General features: G+C 43.8%; 3 protein-coding genes across 5 annotated transcripts in view; 2 read left to right on the top strand and 1 right to left on the bottom strand.

Moving 5' to 3' along the window:
• Positions 1-10,344, top strand: part of KPNA1 (karyopherin subunit alpha 1) — a 57,868-nt gene extending 47,524 nt beyond the window's left edge. The window contains exon 14 of the mRNA XM_063148460.1: positions 184-10,344. Coding sequence (XP_063004530.1) covers positions 184-371 — 188 coding nt within the window. The 3' untranslated portion in view covers positions 372-10,344. The remainder of the gene's footprint in view (positions 1-183) is intronic.
• Positions 6,851-14,920, bottom strand: FAM162A (family with sequence similarity 162 member A). Of its 2 annotated transcripts, none has more exons than XM_063148461.1 (5): positions 14,814-14,920; positions 13,675-13,794; positions 11,377-11,485; positions 8,172-8,280; positions 6,851-7,099 (listed from the first exon to the last, which is right to left on the bottom strand). In XM_063148461.1, exons 1-5 carry the CDS (start codon positions 14,827-14,829, stop codon positions 7,013-7,015), a joined length of 441 nt encoding a protein of 146 aa, XP_063004531.1. In that variant the 5' UTR covers positions 14,830-14,920; the 3' UTR covers positions 6,851-7,012. The 2 variants fall into 2 exon arrangements, with proteins under 2 accessions (XP_063004531.1, XP_063004532.1); XM_063148462.1 differs by lacking the exon at positions 14,814-14,920 and adding an exon at positions 14,449-14,470.
• A 188-nt stretch (positions 14,921-15,108) lies between these two features.
• On the top strand, positions 15,109-23,193 carry MIX23 (mitochondrial matrix import factor 23). Of its 2 annotated transcripts, none has more exons than XM_063148455.1 (5): positions 15,109-15,191; positions 16,227-16,352; positions 16,810-16,956; positions 19,310-19,369; positions 22,890-23,193. In XM_063148455.1, exons 1-5 carry the CDS (start codon positions 15,141-15,143, stop codon positions 22,938-22,940), a joined length of 435 nt encoding a protein of 144 aa, XP_063004525.1. In that variant the 5' UTR covers positions 15,109-15,140; the 3' UTR covers positions 22,941-23,193. The 2 variants fall into 2 exon arrangements, with proteins under 2 accessions (XP_063004525.1, XP_063004524.1); XM_063148454.1 differs by lacking the exon at positions 15,109-15,191 and adding an exon at positions 15,366-15,571 and having other exon boundaries at positions 16,202-16,352.
• The last annotated feature ends 59 nt before the right edge of the window (positions 23,194-23,252 follow it).

Genomic DNA, 23,252 nt, shown 5'->3' with positions numbered 1-23,252 from the left:
TACAGAGATCTCTGTAGTTCAAACTGGCTTTCCTTGGTTCTGGAGAGTACAAGTTGGATGCAGGTCTCCACAGAGGAGCCTGTTCTTTCTGAAGGTGGGAGAGAATAATGAAACAGACTGAAAATTGTCACGGTCATATCCTTTGACTGAGCTGTAACTTTTATGTACTGCTTTTCTCTGCAGGCCTGGACAAGATTGAATTCCTGCAGAGCCATGAGAATCAAGAGATTTATCAGAAGGCCTTTGATCTGATTGAGCACTACTTTGGAACAGAAGATGAAGACAGCAGCATTGCCCCACAAGTGGATATCAACCAGCAACAATACATCTTCCAGCAGTGTGAGGCTCCCATGGAAGGCTTCCAGCTTTGAGGTGCCCCTGTGCTGTGTGCTCCTCTACCTAGCCAATCCTGTTGTCGAGCCACAAGCCACCCGTGGAGTGATTCTCTCAATGTTTTCCATAACCCTGTTTGCGCTCATTCGCTTGCCTTGTGCACATGCTCTTACATACGTCTGGAAAACTTTTGGCTCTCCGTGGCAGGATGTCCCCTCCTTGGCAAGGGGTCGCCAGAATCACCCTTCTCCTCTAGATTCTGAATCTCTCCACTGTCATCTTCGTGGAGTTGAGGCACCTTTCTATACTTTGAGATATTCCCTGTTCCTATTACAGGAAAGTAATCCCTCCTCCACTTGGCCCCCCACTCCTGGCATCCAAGAGAAGGCTCCCTTTCTCTTGTATTTGCTGCAGAGTGTGCCTGCAGTCCAGGGAGACATTCAGCCTTTCTGAGAACGTAGCTGAATTCATCCTTCATGTTCTCCCCTGGATGCCTCTTTGGACGGCTGTGAGAGATGCGTTAAACCTTCACACGCGTCCTATCTACCTTGCTGTATGTGCCAGCTGGGGTTATTGGCATGAGGAACATGTTACAAACAATGGAGTAAGTTCTCTGGCCCCTGCAACAACAGGCTGCAATGGACATGTTTTGTGGTTCTTAGGAATACTGAACACATCCGGCCCCATCCCGTCTCAACACTGAGCTCCCAAGTTGGATTGCAGACCACTGTGGAGATTTGTATACCTTTCCAGTTTTTCCTCTCCATCCACGAAAAGAGAACCTGTGAATAGGTTACTCTTAACACCTCCCCAGAAATGACTTCCCAAAACAGCTTCTAGAATGGAGAAACTGCCCCCACTTCTGCTTGCCAGCACAGTATGATCCAGCCGGGCCTTCCTTAAAGATCAAGCCCTTTCTGGCTCCATGCTCCAGAGTCTGGTCCCTGGTATTCTAGTTATGGCTGAAAAGTTCCTGTCTGCCTCTTTACATTTTTACACAGCGTGACTTGAACAGATTTATCTTCTGAAAAGTTAACTTCTGAATACAGAATTCTTAATTTGTAAAACTTGGCACAAGGAGTGTTAGATCTCCTTTTCATTTTCACGAGACAAGAGCTTCCTCTCCAGCTCACCTGATGGAATATAGTCCTCCTGGCCAAGGCCCTTATTTAACTAAAATGACACTACATTCACAGGATAGTACTATTACATCTGGATCCACCTGGCCTTCTCATTTCACTTTTCCCTTTTGCTGTTGATGAGACTTCAGGTGAATTAGCATGGAACGCATGGTTCCTCCAGGTGACATCTGTAAGGCATCGTTGACTGCATGGCAGCTGCCACACGCAGCTGGAGACTGCCCTTCTGCTAGCAGCATGTTCTTGGCTCTGCAACCTGCTTGGATCACAGAGCTCTGATGCAAAGGCCAGCCACTCCTCACTGAGTTCAGCTGACACTGGCACCAAACTTGACACGTCTGGGGAGATGCCGCCTGATTGAAAGTGGCAGTTCCATTTCGGAGAATGCAATGGATTCCCTAGGCCGTCTGCTCCCCCCTGCATCGGGCTATGTTCTTTCAAGCCATTTTGGATGCTTGGAACACACATTTGTCCAGTGTAAACATTTCAAAATCGCCACTGGCAACTGCAGTGTCGTGTACCTGTGGTAAATGTTTGTGGCAGAACTGTCTTCAAGATCCTCATGGCTCCTCTCACTGAAAAGCCACTGCAAAAGCAAAACCAGCCCATTGGATACAGAATTATAAAAACACATAAGTCACTTGTCATACTGCTGAAAGAAGCTAGGCAAAGGCCTGAACATCAGCTCTGTGTGACCGTTATTTAAATAAAGTCTTCTGTCTCTGCTTCAGGATAGAGACTCTGACCTGTGTGGCCACTGCAGAAGCCACCTGCTGCCTCCCTAGCTAAGCCAGTTGGCATCCACTTCCCCTCCTCCCAGTTATTTTCTCTAGTGCTGCTTTGTGCTGAAGGAACATTTAGTTTACTGCACTTGATCTGTAAATGGACTTCAATTCTTTGTAATTTTAGGGGGTTAAATTTGGTGGTTAATTTAAAAAAAGCAAAAAAACCCCTCAATGTTGCCTTTACATCACATATAAATAACTGTGTTTCTCTTTTCTTGAAGGGTGATAGAAGCACTGATTAGTAGCAAAATCTTGTTTTAGCTTTTGGATTTTTTTGTGCTGGATTTTTTTACGTGTAAATTTCCAATAACATGTCATTTCTATAAGATTTGTTTAAAACCATGTACCTCTTATTGGATGGTATAAAAATGCTACATATTTTGTAAACAAATCTGAGCAAAGTGTGTGTGCATATATTCTGTATATTCATATATGTATATTCTGTGTATATATACACTAGCGTGTATATATACATATATACACACACACATATATATACACACACGCATAAAGTGTGTGTATATATATACATACCTATATATCTATATATATTAGTGTTTTCTCTTCCAGGCTAGTGAAAACAATGTGGTGCATTGGCGTTTCCCTCCCCTGCCCCCCAAGAAAGTAATGACAATTGCCTCTAAATGAGTGAATTAAAAAAGAGTCCATTTAAGCTGACTGGTGTGCCTTCCTGTGTAAGGAGCCTGGCCAGTATTTGTTACTTTTGCCATGGATATGTGAATTCAGAGCAGTTAAGTATAATCTTTAAACTTGGTATATTTGTTTGAAGTGACAGGCCTGGTTGACGCAGATAATATTGTTGTCCTAAATACTTAGACTGTGTAAGGCATTTGACTGGTACTGCATAATATTTTGAGCGAAAACCACACCAATAGAAGAATCAACATGGCACACATTAAATGGATTAAAATGCAGCTAACTCATAGGTCTCAATGTAATTTAAATGGTGTTTAATTGAGTGTATTTCCATCAGGATCTTCCAGCAACCAGTTCTTGGCATTGCTTTTCTTAGCCTTATTAATAGGTTGAAAAGAAACAAAATCTACTTCTAACAAAGGCTGCACATTAAGTGGGTACAGAAGGGAGATCAGACTTGTGAATTATAAAAGGAAAAGCTCACTGATACAGACTGACCAGAATTACTTGGTAAGCCAAGGGCAAGTAAACTACTTGCATTTAACAGAGCCAAACATGTAGTGTAATGTTACCCATCTAGTAAGTGACAGTTAGGCCACAGATGAAGGACTCTGTTTTGGAGGCAAGTGCCAGTGAAAGTATGAGGATCATTATGTCATATTGCTTGAACACTGCTTCCTAACACAGTTCTGTTGGCTGTGTCCCCTGCTAGAAGAATTGAAACCAGTATTCTCTGCTCTCCTGAAGGATGTGCTCAGATAGGGACCATCTCAGAGAATGCCTCTAGCTGCCACTTTTGTGAAGGTCACGCTGTGTTTTGAATGATCTGTTGTTGTTTTGTGTCTAAATAAGAGGCAGCATGGTCTCATGTAGAGGGTAGGTGAGGAAGTTGTTGGAGTTCTTGTGTTCTTCTCTTAGCTTTGTCAGGCAGCATGTAACACTAGAAAAGTGTCTCATATTCAATATTAAAATACATGCATTGGTTTCTGTCTGCTTGTGGAGATCCCATCTAAGCGTCTTCCTAATGCCCCACAGGCTGGTAATAAGAATTTATTGCATTTTTTTTTGAAACATCAGGAAGGAGGTGGAAGCACTGCACTGAGATTTTAACAATGTCTGTTTTGAACTGGGTGTTAGAGAAAGGAAGATGCAGGGCTGCCTGGAATTGCTGTCTAGCAGTCCAGCACACAGATCTCTAATGCAATTAAAGTTGTGGTTTTGTTTGGGCAGCAAACAGGAGCTGTCATTCTTTCTGTTGGTAAAGTTCCCAGTGGAACATGGCAGGCAAGGTCGGTGTCTTGGATTCAGGAGGGTACCATGCCTGTTTTAGACTTGAAGGTCTTTCTTCAGGTGCCTGAGTCTTAGTAGAAAAGTAAGCAAGACCTGTTTGTGTACTGCTATGGCCGTGTCCTGCTGTGCCTCCTGCATGTTCCACTGAAGCAGTGTTGGAGTTGTTAAGGTGATTGCTGCATTAGGAAGCTTCAGTTGCCTCTGGACCTGGTACAGCAATAAGGTATAGGATTGATAAACTGGACTCTTCTGGATAAATGGGAATGGTGTTACAGACCAAGCCCAAGGGGGAAAAGAAAGTGAGGTACCATTTCAGGCTTAGTATGTTCCTTCCATTGTGAACTCTTGAAAGGCTTTGGGCTGAATCTGTGAGCTCTCAGTGATCTGAGGGCTGTTAAGTTCTCCCATCAGCTGGACTGGCTGCCTTGGCCAGAAACATGTGCCGGTTTTGTAACCACTGTCCCCATTCAGAAGTGCTTCTTGGAAGCCATCATGCCAGCAAAGAGGTCGTTCCTTTCACTGCCTTGCTGAGAAAGATTTACATCATTTTCTAGTACCCAGCTACTTGCAAAGAAAACAGTGCAGTGCTTGGGAGCAAGCTGGAGACCACACAAAGCCCATTGTCTTGGGCTTTGGTTTGAGACTTGAGCCTATGCAGAAGCTGAAAAAAACCTAAAGTTGGGCAGTGATCTGGAGTCTTTATGCCAGATTTTGAAATGGTGGATGCCAGGGTGACAGAAGGATATGTGGAGCTTTTGTCAAACCACTGGACCAGACTCCAGTTTTTGTGTACATGGCATAAAGCTTTTAGAAATTTAAGTAAAATGAAAAACTGGTTACTATTGCTGCTCTGAAGTGTTGCTTTTGAAGTGGTGTTTTGCATATTTTTATTTGAGCTGGCACTTTACCAGCTCGATGAGTCCAAATAGTTTTATTTCCAAAACTGGGAGAGGTACCTGTCAGTTCTGTTCACAAAGTGCACTCAGAGGGGTGTTGAAAGGGTGATATTTTTGAGATGCACAGTTTTAAGCTTTGCCATCACCAAGCATACATCACAAACCTGGAATGCACGTTCTCCTTTTTGTTATCATTTAGTACATCCATGACCACAGGCATGTAATTGGGCAAGATTTTGGTTTGGTTTCCACCTGTGTGCCTGCTGGTGTGGCAAAGAACCAGAATTGTCATGGAAAATCTGTTCACATACCTGCAGTGAAATTAAATATGGCTTGCACTGAGTGCTAATTAAGTGGACAAATCTGTGCAGTCCTGCTCTACCTGACTGACAGTGTCCTTCTGATCCTTTCCAGCCAGAGAATCTGATGACAGGTCATTGTATCACCTGAAGGTTGTGACTTCTGTGATGGGATTGACTACACAGCTTTTCTGATAGGTTACATCTCACTGTGGTACTCAGAAATGCAATTCATAGATGGAATTGCAGCAGCTAGTGAAGATTTACCCTGCATTTTTGTAGGGCTTTTAATTATTCAGCAATGCTGCTAATTTTTAGGGGTGCAACAAAAATAATCTCCCTCTCACTCTGAGAAAGTTCACAAACTAATTTTGTTAAGCTGATGTGTCTCTTTTGGTTTTGGAGTCCCCAGGCCAGTCAGCAGGGCAGTGCTGGGCAGTAACATTTTGAGCAGTCCTGACACTTCCAATCTACATTTCCTTCAAGATGAAGGTAAAAGAGGAAGGAAAATACTTCCCTTGGTTGCTGTGGGCTCTTCAACATGAATAGTGTGTGGCTGGGCTCAATGCCAGAAATAGCACTCTTGAGGCAGGTGATCTCTAAGTGGGCCTAGTATGATGAAAGCACAAATAACAATTTTAAAGAGCAAAATACATACAGATCTAAATGAGATTCATAAAGAAAGAGCTTAGTAGAGAGCAAGAATGCCTGATTGACTTTCTCATACTCATGTGCCTCTAAATAGTAAATCTGACAACAGAGGTTGAAGCAGTTGTTCAGTATTCCTCAAAACAGTCATCTCTGTTTCCTCATCTCATTGCCAGCTCTGCTGGGACCACTTTTAGGTGTCAGCTGCCACACTGTGGTTCTCTGGAATGCTGTTTCACTCTTCATCTCCTTCCTCATTTTCTTGAAGACAGACAGCTGTTCACAGGAAGTTACCCCTCACTTAAACAAATGCAGGCAGAATAACAGGACATAGACCAAAGAATTAGGCTTTTTAATACCTTAGGATCATTTTGCTGATGTTAATGCAGGTCAGACAGTAAGTTTTGGTTCAAGGGCTCCCTTAATAATTGTTCTGTCTTGCACAAAGAGGAACATGTGCATTATTTGAAGTAGCCAGTACCATTACAGCATAAATACAGTTCCATTCTTGCTGAGGAAACCTGAAATAGTCAGTGATAGTGGATGGCTGGCTAGTGAAGGTATCTTGTTTGTGAAAGTGGAAATCAAATGGACCCTTCTTTTGTGTTAGTTACCTTTCTGTAAGTGGTAAGAACATGAGACTTGCTGCAGGGGATTGGTACCCAGAATGCAGGCACAGGTCCTGCAGTACTTTAAAAGATGCTCTGGTGCACAGCACGTGGGAAACAATGACATTGTGTCCTGTCCCACTAACCATGAAGAAAAGAGTTTGGAAGAAAGGGGCAGTTATAAGGAAAAGCAAATAGGCATTTCTGGTTTTATTGACTACAGGACAGCATATTCATTCTTTCTTGGACATGGGTGTACAGAACTAACATACAGGACACATGTGATGGTATCCTCCCATCAGTGCTGAAAGGGACTTGGCTTTTCTACCCCAGTCCTTGATCTCTTCATTTCCTCCTCTATGGTTTAGCAGATGCACCTTCTTCTCTCAACTTGGCTTTCTTCTCCAGGTTTATGTTTAAAAGAGTTTCTTGTCTTTTCACAGCCTACAATGTAATAACATCATCAGTTACAACCTGAAGGACCACAGAGTTGAAACTTGAATCAATAACTTACCTGACCTATCCTTACCAAGGCACGATTCTGTCAGCTTTAATGCCAGGAAGCCAAGAGGGTTAAAGTAAAATATTGAGAGATTATTTTGGCTGAAAGTAATTACTTCTCTGGGTATAAATTAAGCCCTTTTTTCAAGGCACTAGCAGATACATTCTGTGCTTCTGGTCAGTATTTAATGCTGATCGGATTTTCATGAGACAGAGAAACAAATAAAAAGTTAAACATAATCACAGACACAGAATATTTTGATATGGAAGGGACCACATAGATCATCAATTCCAGCTCTTCACTGAATGGCCCACTGGGGGATCAAACTTCTAATCTTGGCATTATTAGCACCATTCTCTGGCCAGCTGAGCTCATCTCAGGAAACATAAATAATTCCAGCTGCTTTGAAAACAAGGATTCCAAAGTAGCTGTCCTCTCTTCCTGGTACTTGCATTCATACTTCTCCAGTACAGAGGAAAATGCTCTGGGAATCATCAGTGTTTGATCTCTGCTGTTAAAGCCAGGAAAAATCCTTCCACTGTTTCATTTCAGAGTGCTGCATCCTTTTCATTGTAATAGACAAATTCTGATACAAAATGTCAGGTGACACTCAGTAGCTCACAGTGCTGGGGTAAGACTGTCACTACTTGCAAGGTTTCTCTAGAACACAGCAGTCCACAGAAACCAGACCTGAGCATTGGCATCAGAAGAGAGGCAGCATAACAAGTAAAGCTCTTCTGCCACGCAGAGGCTTTAGGCTCAGGGGGTTTTGTTTAAAGGAAGCATCTTAATGGTGACATCATCCTTTTCTGATGAGAATTAGTCAATGAGGGTCACTTCTGGGGAACCAGGAGGACTTGTTAAAATTTTGTTCAATGATAAAATGACAAAGAACCCCAAAACAAACAAAAACCCCCAAACCCCCAAAGCAAGACAGTATTAAAAATCCATAGAGAAACTAAGATGTTTAAATGAAGGTTTATTTGCCCTCATCAGCCCAAATTCTGTGCTTACCTTCTTCCCACTGATCACCATGGTGATGCATCCCACTATTGTCAAGGCAATCATGACATAGCTGAACCTCACACGCAGGGTGGACTGTGCTGCTCTCACTGTCTCAAGCCTCAAGAAAGAACAAAAGAACACATTTGTTATCAGAGACCCAAATAATTCACTTGGCTAATTATTTAATTTCTCTAGTATGCTGTCTTGGTAGTTTTTGCAATGCTAACAGCACTTGGCTCTTTTGTGCAAAGAGTTTTACAACAGGAAAGGCTGATCTCTAAGTACCTTGGGAGATAGATGGTAACAGAGGCATTCCTCTCAAAGCTGCAAACAAACCCAACTTTTTAATCTTAGCTTTTTCTGTTGTTAAATACTGCCTTTGCAGACCACTTGACTGCAATGCAAAGGAGGAAGGCTGCAGGATTTAAGTGTGTTTGTTCATTGTGGAAAGAACAGGGAAAAGAGAGGAATGGTTTAACCAGTACTGTATTTTTCTTACTGTCAGCTCCCTCTGTGCTCACTACCACCTTCCAATATCTGCAAAGCCAGGGAGAACTCATCTGTATTACAACTGTGATGTATTTAACAGAGTAAAACATGCATTTTTCTCTCAATAGCAGAAGTCTGCTAAAACCCCAAATATGGTGTTTTAACAGTTGAGAGTTCATTGGGCAGAGGGAAGCATTAGCACAGCTTTGCAATTTCTTCTGCCTGAACTTCACAGTGGTTTCATTTATGATGCAGTCTTATTTCCCAGCAGGTGCTTCCTCTGCTACAGGACTTGAAAGTGCAATAAGTGACACACAGGCTGCTGAATGCAGCACTCAGAAATTCTGAACAGGACTTGGTAAAGACTGGTGGTCCCCACTCATGCTGGAGTGAACAGTCCTAAAGGGATCTGCTTCCCTGAGAAACTAAGGAGGTGTGGAGGATTGTAAGCTTTCCTACATCAGCTCCAGACAGAGGAGCTCTTTAATTTTTATTTTTTTTTTAATTTTAGGGGACTTAACTAGCCACACCAGTACCTACACCATCCTTTTGGGAAACCTGTTGCCTACTCTGCTGTTATCTTTGAAAAATCAGAAGTCTTCCACCAGAAGAGTAGCAGTTATTGACACCTTCCAGCTATGTAGAGAGTAAAACCAAAAGATTGTATTTTCTTGAGTTAACTCTGAAGATCATTCTACCCAAATGGCATCTTGGTTACAGCAGGTTTTCAGTCTGTATTAGAACAATGCAAGAAGGGTTACAAGTGCTTTCCATAATAACCAAAGACATACACCCTGTATATTTAACTCTCCTTGCAGAATTTAGGGCAGATAACTCCCTTCTCAAGGAGGGCTGGTACTCTCACTGATTTTATTTGGCACATGACAAAATTCCAGAAGACTGGAGAAGCACCAACACTGTGTAATGAAAAGAATAAATGCATCAAACTAGGTTAATTATACCCCAAAACTAATGTGGAGAATGGATTTAATGGAACTGGGAAGTTACATGGAATCTGTTACTACATTTTGACCCTTACATTTGGAAGAAAAAAAAAGGTACTTCAGGATCCATGGTAGTTCAGCATGGTAAATCACACAGGACCTGAGAGCTGGGAAGTTTTGTTCTTGTTTTTGTCAGAGCATTGATTTGAGTACAAGATTTCTGATCATAGGGAACAAACACATCCATCTACAATGAAACTAATGTTAATTTTAGCGTCCAGGTTATTTGCTTCTGGTAATAATCTGCAGTGAAAGCCTTGAGTGCAGGCTGCAATTAAGCTGAAATGCACAGCAGTAGGATTTTAAAAGGTTTGCTAGTTAATTTTGGAAATACCTTAGATGTGTTAAGAATTTACAAGAGCAAAAGGTAGATATCTAAACACAACTTGCATTTTAAATCAGTTCAGTGGCTAAGTTTAACATTTGTTTAATAAATGGGTTGCTTTACCACATTTTACAAGATTACTGAGTTATAGCACAAGCCCTTACAACACATAATTAATCTCAGATTAATTAATTAATTAATCTCAGAACAGGAAAACAAGTTTTTGTGCTTTTATAGTTCTCAATTGTCTTCTCAGATTTGGCTGAATTATTTGTCTAAATAAAAAGAATTCCCTATGCACTTGCAGAAATGGTCAGCTTTTATCAGAAGTTGGTTTGTCCTTTCAATAAACTACTGAAATCAATCACTTTGCTAACTCTGTTTTCTTAAAAACACTCATAACAAGTGTTTAGTATGCAAAAAATATATGAAGTGATAGTAAGTTTTAATAATTTACTCCTGTATGTATTTCAAATGTAGTTTTAAGAAAAATTATTCAATACAAAATGGAAGGCTTCCACTTCTAACAAAATTCATTCTTGTGATACATTTAGATACAGGGGTGGATTTTCAATTCCTACGTGGCGCATCCAAACAAACAAAAAATATGTAAGAGGGCAGCTACATAATTTTCTTACTCAAGTAGTGCAAGATTTACTGTTTCTTTTTAATTAAAATAAATACATGTACTTAAAAGCATTATGAGCATGTTTTAAAAGATAACTATACTAGGAATGTTTTTTAAACTAAAAGTTGTCTACTGTTGATAAGTTTGATCTTTATTTGTGGTGTGCAAACCAGAACATTTTATTTTCTACTTTTCACACGGGACAAAGCTTTTGACATTTGGACTCAGCAGCAACAGGGAAATTTTGACTATATATAGTTAGGGAGCCTTAACACTGTTTGTTAGTTTAAATTCCAACAGTAGAGGAAGTTGGCCCATGCCCTTTAGGTATTCATTAATAAATACTTAAATGAGTTTCAGTTATTTTATAGTCGTATATGAAAGACTCCCACCGCAAGAGACTGACATATAATGAAAAACACTAGAAAAAGCTCACCCTAATGTTTGAAAAAAGCTTTCGAATTGTGAGAGAAGAGTAAAAATGGAATGATGTGACATGGTTTTCTAATGAAACAACTGATAAACGCTGGTCAACCCTTTGCAAAAAAGGAAAAAAAAAATCAAGAGGGCAAGAGGGATACATTATCTTAGCACAAGAGAATTGCTGAGGTAATTTAATCTACAAGGATGATAAACCATACACAGCAGGGTCAGGTTTCTCAGCCGTGAAGCCCATTCTTTTTTAGAAAAGTTACTCTGGAGTTGCATGCAAGTAACTTATTTCTGCACAGACAAAGTCTTTTTCAGAGTTTCAAAAGCAACACTTACGAGACAGTGTCTGGAATATCCTCTGGCTTTTTGTAATGGCCTGCCCACAACAAAAACCTTCTCTCCCAGGGTGTAGGTCTGTATCCAGGCACTCCTGAAGCAGATCGACCTAAAAAATCCCCAACAAAACACACAAAGACAAAACAACACCAAAAACAGCAGTCAGAGAGGCTGGATGGGCAGAGCTGTAACAAAACCAGTTAGGGTGAGCATGGCAGAACTCTAAATGTGATTGCTAGAAGTGGTTAGAGAATGGAAACTCTATCACAGATTAACAAATGTGTGAATATGGATGAAACTGAAGCCCTGTAAGGAAAGCCAAATCCTTCTCAAAACCTCTGTATCTGCAGGTCTAAATATGCAGAAGCTGCTCCAGCATCTAAGGTTCCTAAGGTACTGTTTTTCTATTTCATTTAAATAAGGTTAAAAAAGAAATCAAATGGAACAGCTATAGAAAAGTCAACATGCTGCACAATAACAATAAAAGCCAATATAGCATCATAGAATGTTTACTTTTTCAGGCAGTGCAAGATTTTATCTGAAGGTATAAATAAACACATGACCATAGGCAAAGACTGGACACATAATTTTCAGGTCAGTCTTTCAAAGGCCACAAACAAAATATTCATAATGTAACAGGGGAAGCTTTTCATATATAAAACACCATTAAAATCTAAGAAACAAAGTGCAAAGATAGACAGCTTCTTCCTTTAAAACAATAGGCAGTATCCTGTATGGCCATGTTCTCCCTCATGGATTCATGAATTACCTAGGAAGTGGGGTGGATACGGTGTGCTGACAACACCAGCTTATTCAAAAACATAAAGAAGAGGGCTGAGCCCAAAATGCCACAGGGCTTTAGAACCCGGAGTCAATGAATTGGCCTGGGAACTCCCTTGTCCATAAGCAGGAAGCAATTCCAGTTCACACACAAGTGACACACTCTGCCCTCACTTATAAATCATTACCCAGGCCTGGGCAAGGCCTTGCGGTGCCACGGTGGTTTTGGCAAGTGACAGAAAGGAAAACAGCACGACTGTCAATGATCAGGAACTCAGACCAACACAACAGCATTACTGAGCCTCTGTGTAAAACTGGGACTCCAGCCTTTTGAAAGGCACAGGTATGGAATGGTCACCATGTGAGAAACTGTGTCACAGACTGAGACCCCTCGGCCTGGAAAGCAGTGACTGAAGCTCTCTTCAGCCCAGCAGAGCATTACAAGAGACACTGGAAGTGTGGATTATAATGAGGTCTTGGTTTGGAAGGGGTAGTGAATAAAGGAAAATCAGATTATAAAACAGTGCCCATTGGGTTAAAAAATAAATGCAAGTCTATAGCTGAGGAATTTCTTAGAGAAGAAATTCTTAGGGAATTTTAGTATCCACATTCTTAGAAAATGTGGATGCTAAAAATACATCCAATCCAGCTTCAGGAAACTGGGCAAATTTGTGTGTGTGTGTGGGGAGGGGGGGGGGGGCGGAATCCAGTGAGGATTATTAAACACCAAGATGCCACCTCTGGGGCAGTGGTATAGAGGAACTCTCTTCCTACTCTCTTCCTTAGGTTCTTGCTGTAGGTCACCATTCCCACTTCACAAAAGTATAAGGGACTTCCTTTGCTGGCCCTGCTGGAGACATCACACTTTTAAGGAGACCTTTTGTCCTACCCAGAGCAGCTGATCCACGTTTTTAACAGAGTCCTGCCAAATGCTTCACATCTGTGTGCTCCTTCTCTCCTGTATGGGTGTGCCATAAGGAACCTGTGGTACAGGGAGCACAGAAACTGTCCCAAATACAGTGAAAAAATGTTTCATGGCCTGAGCTTTCCCTGACCAGCTCCACCCTTGAACGTGAACAATTCAGACTCTTCTCTGCAGGGCACGTTCAGTTTTTGGAACAGCTGGAGCTGGCTGCACTCCGAAAAACTCCAAAAATCTTTTAGCTCACACAGCATTCCTAAACATGAACAGTTTACAGTGGGGCTGAACAGGCAGTTCCAGAGCAGAGCTGAGGAGCCTCAGTGTAGGAGTGTGCACCAGATAAGGCTCTGGTGATCTGCTACAAAGTGAATGCTGTGTGACCCTCACAAGTGGAAACGCTGACCCCTGGCTTTTTGTTAGAAAACAAGACTTCACCAAATTTAATGCTCCATTTTTCAGTCTAGGGACCAGAACTCTCACAAAATCAGGGATATGACCACCTGTGTCAGCCTAATTCCTGTTCAGATGATTGCAGCATGGGTATGCGAGTATTCCATAGCATGAAACATTGCATGACTTTTATCAAAGACTCTTACTCTTTGTCTGAAGGTCTTGCTGGGGTTTAACGCACAGCCTTCTGCTTATCTTCGGGTCCACTCCCTCGGTCATCCTCAGAACCGAGGGAATATTTCTTCCCAGCAGTTTAACAGCCCTATCTGGAAGAGAAAACAGAGGAAGCAAAGAGGCCAAATTTAACTCAGAGCAGTAGAAACCAGCTTTGCAATGGAAGCATTTCAGGTTTTTTTTTAACACAAGAGGAAAAAAAGAAAGAAAACCAGTAGGTACAAACGAACCCAAAAAGTACCAGTTTTAGTTGTAACAGCCCACCAAAGAAATGAAAGCTTGTTTATAAGGTATGCCTTGAGCTTGCTCAGTAATCTTATGTAGAAAAATGTGAATGCAGTTAAACTAATTTAGGAAAAAAAAACCAAAAGCAAGATACTGTCCTGCCAGCAATTTCTAAAACACATTACAATTTCCAGAAACTAATCTATACATATGCTTTAGATACACTTAGGATGGTGCTATTTCGAGGACTGCACACCAGCATTCTACCAACACTGTCACATCCCAAAAGCATTGACAGAGTCAAGTCAAAAAGACAGAATATTTACACTGAGAGGTAACTACTTTGTAGTGCATTAGAAAACGCCAGGGCACCTTACATACGAACACATACTCCAAAGAAGGCGCTTCTAATGCATTAATTAATATAATAAAAAAGTTCGGGGAGAAACCTCAACCAAACTAACTCAGAAAGGCAAAAGGGGCACTTTAAAAAATAAAAAAAAAAATAGTTCTTTTTTTACTTTGTTATACTGTCGGAAGGTGTCTCTCCTACGGCCCTTTACTTTCGAGGAATAACACGCTCCCACTCTGAAAAACCAGGAATTTACATTTAGGGGCGACACCCCCAACGGAGCCGGCCCCTCTTCAAGCTCTTTGGAGCACCCGGGCACGGCCCCACTCCCGTCCCTGTTTCTGACGCCAGTCCCTCACACACGGCCCCTCACGCTCGGCTCCGCTCCCGCCGCAGCGCCGGCCGGGGCCGCCCCTCCGCGCTCCGGGCCCGGCCGCTCGGGCTCCCGGGGAGGCGGCGAAGCGGCGGCAGCCCCGGCCCGGCCGCGGGCTCGGTCTCTCCCCGCCTCCCTCCCTCCCTGCCCGCCTCACTCACCGGCGCGGCCCCACATGGCGCTGCCTCGGCCCGCTGGGCGCCGCTCAATGTCACCGCTGGGCCCCGCCCCGGGCCCGCGATTGGAGGGAGCCGCGCCGCGGGGCGCCCGGGGCCGCCGGGGCCGGCGCCGCCTCCGGTGGGGGCGGCCGGAGCTCTGGCAGCGGCTGCGGGAGGCGAAGGGGCCGCGAGGCCGCTGCCGGTGGAGATGCCCGACTGGGGGCCGCTGCGCCGGGGGCCGCGCTCCGGCGGGTCCCGCCCCGCTCCGCCCCGCGCGTCATCCCGGCTCCCCGCCGGATTGGGCGCCGCGGCTCCCTCGGCCGATCCAGGATGGCGGCGCCCAGCGGAGCCGCGATCTGCGAGGACTTCGCCGAGTTCCAGGTGCGCCGCGCGGGGCGGGCGGAGCCGAGCCGGGCCGGGCTGGGCCGGGCGCTGCCGCCGCCGCCGCCGCCTCCCCCTCCCGCGCCCCGCGCGCTCCCGCCGCCTCCCGGCGAACGGCCCCGCGGGAGCACGCGCCCCGTGCGCGAGGTCACCCCGCTGCTGGCGGCCGGCGGGATGCGGCGGGAAGGGAGCAGCGTCCGCCTTCCCCCTTCCCTTCCTTCCCTTCCTTCCCTTCCTTCCCTCCGGCAGCAGCGGGGCCGCGCGCCTCCCCCTCCCCGCAGGTCCCGTTCCCGGGACAGCGCTCGCGGCGCGGGAGCCACGCGGGCGGCGGGAGCTCCGCGGGCGCCTCCGCGGCGTTCGAGGGAGCGGGGCTGCCACCCGTGTCCTCGGCGCTGCGAGCGGGGCCCAGGCCGGCCTGTGCCTTGAACACGGACTCTCAGAATATCCTGAGTAGCTCGGGACCCTCAGGAATACCGAGTCCGGCTCCTGGCCCTGCACAGGACACCCCAAGGGTCACACCATGTTCCTGAGGGTGTTGCCCAAACACATCTTGAACTCTGTCGGGCTTGGTGCTGTGACCACTGCCCTGAGGAGCTGTTCCAGTGCCCAAACAACCTCTGGGTGAAAAACTTTTTCCCGAGACCCCACCTAAACCTCGCCCAGCTCAGCTTCACGCCCCCCGGAATGGTGGGGATTTTATTCAAGTTTGCCGTTTTGGTGCAGGTTGTGCCCGGTTTCCTGTGTGGAAGTGGGGACGGGGACTTTTGCAGAGGCTCCTCAGCCTGTTCATGCTGCCTGCAGGGCCAGGGGACTTCAGGGGGCATCAGTAACTCACCCCTGCTCTGGCCTTTGCTGCCAAGGATGCTGTGGTTTGCATCACATACTCCTGCGTGTGGGATTGCTCCTTTGGTGTGCTTCTAACTCTTTGTAAGGAATCCTACTTAGTTTCTATTAAAATGCTCGACTATGCTAATTTTTTATAATAGGCTTTTCTGAGGGATATAACCGAGTATCTCTCTCTTTCTTTTAATACAGGAGCTGCTCAGGGTGATGAGGACAATCGATGATAGAATTGTTCATGAGTTAAACACTACGATTCCAACAGCTTCCTTTGTGGGGAAAGTTGATCCTGGCCAGACGTGTAAAGAGCTGTACGAGTCTGTGAGTGTGCTCACCTTCACTTTCAGAAAACATCCTCAGTGTCTGAGGAAACACTGCCCTTGGTAGATCCTGCTTTGTGCATCCCTAACTGTCCCGCTCAACATCTCCACACACGGCTTCAGTTTAAAACCATGCAGGGAAGTTCTTTGTTCTGCAATACTGATCCTTCAAGGATCTTTTAAAAAGGGTTCTTGCTTTTCCTGCTGCTCTGCAAGACTCCTCATGTTTGCCTTTGACTTTTGATCAACTTGGTAAGAGCAAGAATGATAGGATAGTCTAAGCTGAGAGTAGTTGCTGCTCCAAGCAGTGTTGTTTCCCACAATGTGGATTATGAATTCTAAGGGATTTCTGTAGACACAGCAATACCATGACTTTAGAAAGTGTCTCTTTAAACTTACAACTAGGAAGTTTTTATTCTCTGATGAGTCACTGTGACTTTCCTTTTCTCCCCACTTAGTTGATGGATGCTCACACCAAGAGAGAAAGAATCATCAAAGACTGCATCTCTCAGACTTCCGCTGTAGTGAAAACCCTCAAAGAAGAGAGGGAAAAGGCCCATGAAGATGCAACATTATTAAAGCAACTCAGGAAAGAGCAGACAAAGGTGAGTGGTGGGTGCAGCCTTTGAGAGATCACTTATAGAGGAAGAAGTGGATATCTTTCCCAAATAGAAGGACCAGTGTGATGGAGAGAACCTGAAGTGGATCCTGAGTCAAGCAGTTTTTTCCAAGGTTCTCGTTGGCTCTTGTTGGGTCTTGTCAGAATTATTTCCCAAGGTCTCCCCAAAGGCAGAGAGCTGCTTTTATCCTGCAACTGGAGCATTTCTGAGATTCTTTTACATGAATGCTGTAGAAAAGCACACATTCTTTCCCATGGTGGATTCTAACCTTCACTGACTGACACCACTGAGGCACAGCTTAACTTTTCCTACAAAATGCTTGTTCTCTACAAGATGCTCCCAGGCAACCTTGAATTCCACTTACACAACCTTTTTGCTGTTTGGTATTTCCAAATACTGGATTCTGGATATTGGATTAATATTTGGAGTACCTTGTCATGGTGTATGAGAGAGACTTCTGGGTTTGCATATGGAATTCTAATGTGCAAATGCCGTCTCAACCTTCTGGCCTGTGGATGGGAAGTACTTTAGCAGAGTGACCAGGGGGGATTGAGTATCACAAGTGGAGAAGGGAACCCCACTGAAGTTCTCACCTCACTTCCAGGGCCCCTTTTGTAAGGAAAAGGATACTGAGAGAACCATGTGGCAGACGAGCAGTTTTATTATTAAAGCCTCACTTACTGAACTGCTAACAAGCATGGATATTAGTTTGGAAAACTGGAGTGGTTGCTTAGTATTTTCTACAAATTTTGTTAGCAGAGCCAGTTCTTTAAGTCATTTAGTTACTGAGCCTGAAATCTCCCACTGAAAACACTGGGAGGATCACAATTAAAATGTGTAATGATTGGAGGTGGCTTCAACTGTTAAAAGCATTCCATGACTTAGAAACATTTCAGAATTTTTTTATGAGATCACCTCAGATTTGTACTTGGATCATATGAGGTGTGATCCCCCTGCTTTTTTTTTTTTTTTTTGGCTTTCCAAAACACAGAGAGTTGTGTTTTTTCTACAAGTCAGAAAAGCTATCTTGACAGAACACATCCTAGTTTTAAGAGTGGGAATTTCAAATATCTCTTCACTTGCTTGCACTACAGATCTCTTTTTCCTTGTTCTGTGTTTCTCTCCTCCTTCTAGTTGTAAAACTTGGAGGAGTTTGTGCAAAATTATTACTTTTAGGTCCCTGAATGAGAAAACTTGGAGTAGTAGTTTCTTTGAACTACTTAAGGTCCTCTGAGTGTTTATTTTATAGACTTATCCATTTTATGGATAAGTCACTCTGGATGCTGGATTGTTATTTCAAACAGATTGAAGTCCTGTTGATTTGGGAGAAGTATATCCAACAGCTGTAGCAACTCTGTGTCCCTGGATATCTTACTTGGAAGGTTTTTAGTGGGATTGTTGTCTTGGCTTGCACCTGTTCACCAGGCCTCTAATTGGAACCATGTATTGGAAATGGATAAACTCTGACTCTTTGTCTGTTGTGTTAAAGACTCCAACAAGAATGCATCTTAAATTTGGGCAAAATGGCAGATGGTTCTTAAATCTCCTACTATTGCCTCAGGACCAAATTACCCAAACACAATTGTCACACCTCGGGGTTAATAATAGGTGTGAAACAAAGAGATTCTTGCCCTTCTCACAGGTCAAGTGAGTGGTCAAGAGCTGTGTATTGGTGGTAGTTCTTGCCAGAGCTTTTGCATCTGTGTAGAGCTGGTTTGTCCAGCGTTGATGACATGAAATATTAAGTGGTTCAGACAGCATAAACAACACGTGATCACTGCAGACCCTTTTTGGTCAGTGCACTGAGTAGGTAGCAAATGAAGCAGAGAGGATCTGTTCATAACCTTAGTTTTAAATCCAGAATCCTAGCTGGATTCCTGGCTTTGATGCCAGCTTCATATATGACTCTAATAATGCAAGAGTGGCAACTCAAGGCTGCAGAGCTAACCCCAGCCCTGGCATTCCCTGTGCTCAGTGCTTGCATTAGGTGCAGTTATTTGTGCCTGTGAAGCCATCAGTGTTAATCAGTTAATTGCTAGCAAATCTGGATGGGCATTATTTAGGAATAGAGCATAAGTAATGAGGATCTACTGCCAGGCTTGCTTTGTGAGTCTGCCTTCCCTGTGCCCTTGCAGACCTGTGTGTGCCCTGAGCACTGGCTGGCTGGAAGGGCCGGGCTCCCAGGGTGATTACACATCGTGCCCTTTGGTTTGCACCATCACAGGAGGTGTGCACCTGCTGCTGGGGTTGGGTGCTATAAAGTTGCACTTGTAATAAATACTGAAGGCTGCAGGGGGACCTGTTTGACAATAACCCTTGTGTCTGTTATTTTCTGCAGTTGAAATTGATGCAGTCGGAGCTCAATGTTGAAGAAGTGGTAAACGACAGAAGCTGGAAGGTACTCAGTCATTTAATAGTGATGATGTTCTATCCCAACAGACAGTCCTGCACTGGAGGGTGGGACTGGTGCCTTGTGAAGAAACTTAACTAGAAATAGATGAGGGCACTGCTGGGGGAAATGCTTCAAGTCAGTCATTTTCCCAGTTCTGGATGCAGAGATCAAAGCTTTTCAGTTGCACTGCCGGGGAAAGAAAAGCATCTGATTTAGCATGGACTGTGGATTATTCCCTGCGTCCCTTTTTCCTCCTTGCCAGCGACTGAGCACTTTGTAGGCTTTTCTGTGGTGACTTCTCTGAAAAGCTTTTTAGAGCCTCTAACAATGTCAGAGAGAAGGGTCTTTCACATTTACCTATATCTGGCGCTGATCACAACTCAGCAGAGCCCAGGGAGGGTGAGGCTGTAGAAGTTGAACCTTTTCCTGGTGGAGTTTCTTCAGGCCTGAACAGACACTCCCTGGTGCAAAGGGCAGCCTTGCCGGTGCTCTCCTGTGTCAGCAGAGGGTGCAGATCACCCTCTGGACTGATGGCCCCGAAGTCTGTCTGGTGATTTTACCACTGAGCTTCAATTCTGAGGTGGATGTATTGTGTCACTGCAGCATTTCACATCTGGCATCACCAGATGCTTTTCTGGTTTGATGAAGTTTTTCAGAGCTTTCAATACTGCAGAGAACCTCTCTCCCCCTCTAAATGCAAAAAGGAATTTTGCAAATAGCCAGTACTAGCTGCACCTTCCTTTGTAATCCCTACTTCATGATTTTAGCCCCTAGATTACACCAGTGTAAAACCAATGCAGCTTTATGTCCAGGGTGTTCATCAGTAACCTCAGTGCAGGCTGATGAAATGAGCATTTACACAGTTTCCTGCGTATGCTTTGCCATCAGCACACCTCTGTACTGTCCCAAAAAAGCAAAGCATGCACTTCAGTTTAATTTTAAACCCACTCAGATCTGACTAATCAATGCCACAGCCTTAGCAGCAACAGCCTGCAGGTCACCAGGGGCAAATATTTTACAGCTACTCTGCTGTAGGAGAACAGCCCCCACCCTACTCTTCATTCTGAAGCGCCAAATTTAGTAATGATCCCAGAGGTTTCTTGTAGCTGCATTAAGCTTTTACTGGTGGTAGAACTGTCTAATTTTTCCTGAAGATGGAGAGTTTATAAACAGTGAGGTATGCATGGTGCAGGGGTACTTTAGCCTGCTAGTGTATTCCTCAGCCAGTGTTCACAGTGGAGCTTGAAGAGATAAATATTTCTGGGTTTTATCTCCAGCTCTGCTGTACTGTGCTCTGAATATACACATAAATGTCTCCTTTAGCTGCCTGTTAAAATGTCAATTAGAGCCAGTCATGGTTGCAGACTGAATGCAATTTGTTACATGGGAGTGAATATTGGTGTGCAGGCTGGTGTTTTACTGTTGTAGACTTTTGTTGGGAAGTACATTTGTGTATTTCCATTAATCCTGAACAACCGAAAACTATTTGGAAAAATCTGATTAGGAAACAGATTTTTAAACACTGGCTGACTGTAGCATAGTGGCATACAGAAGGATGCTACTTTAGAGAAATGCACATGCAATTTCAATGATACCAAACAAGGAATTGACTTTCAAACAAGACACTTGCATTAGTCTCTGTCCAGCACTTCCAGATTGGACTTTATTGCTGGAGTGGTTTGTACAAATATGTAAAAGCCAGCAAAATTAAACTTTTGCCTAGTAACATGAATTTAACATTTCTCAGCCATTGCTTTTCCTGAAAAATGTCTGAAAATGAGAACAGCACTTCACAGGTAGACCAGTGGATTTAAGTGGCCTGAGTAACACCCTGAGATCTGTGAGCCAATGATCCTAAAAGTAGGAGGCAGTGTTAGTAAGACTGCAGTGTTGATCTTCCTGCCACAGGTTGTGGAGTTACTGTTGAAGATACTTTGAAAGTTAACATGATAGAAAGCAAGCTGGTGTGTTGTTTGATGCTATAGACCCTTGCAGTGCTTTAGAGAGTATTTCCAGCACTCTTTTAGACATACATGCATTAAAATGTCATTAACAGACAATAGACAAAAAACGGTTTGATTTCTTTAGTGTAAAATGTTTCTGAATAGGACTTGATGCTGTTGCTCTTAATTTCTACAGTTTCCTCCTATCACTGATCTCAAACCTTTACCTCATCTGAACTCTTCCAGAGGTGTCCATTCCATATGGTAACATAATGGCTGCACATTTCTGTGTGTGAAAGAAACTATATTACAGCTTTTGTCTTCTGCAGTATGAGGCCGTTTGAAATCCATGTCTATTTTTTTAAATAAAATTTGAAAGGTAGTTGAAAATTGCTTCAAAATTGTTGAGAAGCAATGCTGTAACTAATGTGTGCTCCAGGCTTCACTTTTGCTGAAGTTGCCATAGGTTCTGAACTGTGAGTGAGATCTGCTGTTGTAAATTCTAGGAAGATAGAGCTTGAAACTGTGTATTTATATAAAGTGTTGGATAACTTCCCCAAAATTACAAGATCACTCACTTTGCACATAACTTCCCCAAAATTACAAGATGCCTCACTTTGCACATAAAGCCCATGGGAGAGTCCATGAAACTTCATATCCTGATGATCACAGACACTTGGATCTGCCAAATCCCTGGACAGCAAAATATGCTCTTGTGGGAATGCTGGTGGGACAACCAACACCTGCCAGAGCCTCAGCTTGGTGTCAGGTGATGCTTGTGTTGCTTTCAGGACTTGTGCTGGACAAGTTGGGATAAAAACTGATAAATAACTAAATGGCTTGTGAAGAGCACTTGCAGCCTTGGTGGGAGCCTGTGTGTTTTGCTTTGCATTCAAGCTGCCTTTCTTTAAATAGTCACATTTCCTGGCCCTCCTTAGGGCAGGCTGGCAGCAGTTCAAGCTAAATATACACGATCCTCAGTATCCAGTTCTGGAGGCTAAATTTTACCCAGAGAAGGTGCCAGAGGTGAGTGAGGCAGGAGTGCTGTGCCCTTTGCAGGAAGTGCTGGCAGCGTTGGCACAGGCAGGCAGAGCACTGGAAGTGTGCATGTGGCTTTCAGGAGCCCTTGCCCCTCTTCTTGGCTGTCATGCCAATGTAAAATGTGCCTGCTCAGGAAAGACAGGAATACAGCACCCAAATTTGAATGCCAGAATGAACCCAACAGAACACAACCATTCAGGAGCCTTCCCATGATTATTTCCCTCTCTTTTAAAAACAAAAAGGCGTCAGCATTTTTGATGATAACAGCCTACCAGGATTAAGAGTCTGCATTTTCTGAGGGAGAACACTTAGTGCTGTGCAGTCTCCCAACATCAGGCTGCAAACTTTGGATTTACTAAAGCCAGGAGTGAAGGTGAATGGAGATGGATGTCTTGGTAAGTATTATTTATTGATACCTCAGAGCTGGGCAGCTTGAGATGGGTGCCCAGGTAGTTGAGGTAATTGCCTGAACTGTCTGTGAAGTTCTGCTCATTTCCTGGATGAGGTTGATTCACTTTTGCTCTTCTGTTTTGGTGTCTCAGGTATTTAATGAGCGGTGCCGAATTCACTACAAGCCTCCAAAGAGTCAATGATGATGTGGGGCATTTTCCATCAAGGTGGTCCATAACTGTGAGAGCCAAACTGGAAAGAGACCTTGGGTGAGCTGAATTGGGACCCTCCAGAACCAGTAGAACCCAGTCTTGTTTTGTTTTGGACCTACTTAGCTGAATTCTCAAGCTTGAAATGATCCTCCTGTAATTAAGAGAAAACAACTAATCTTTTGTACAAAATATGTGAACAAATGAGTTTTATAGTATTAAAACAATTTTCAATCGGAATGCAAAACTGGCATCTTTCTTGAACTTCCACAGCTTCAGTGATCCCAGAGGGGAAGAAAGAGTAAA

The sequence above is a fragment of the Melospiza melodia genome, chromosome 2 (genome assembly GCF_035770615.1).
Source record: "Melospiza melodia melodia isolate bMelMel2 chromosome 2, bMelMel2.pri, whole genome shotgun sequence".
Taxonomy (NCBI): domain Eukaryota; kingdom Metazoa; phylum Chordata; class Aves; order Passeriformes; family Passerellidae; genus Melospiza; species Melospiza melodia.
The sequence above is the reverse complement of the archived record's forward strand: the minus strand, read 5'-3'. Positions and strand labels throughout refer to the sequence as shown.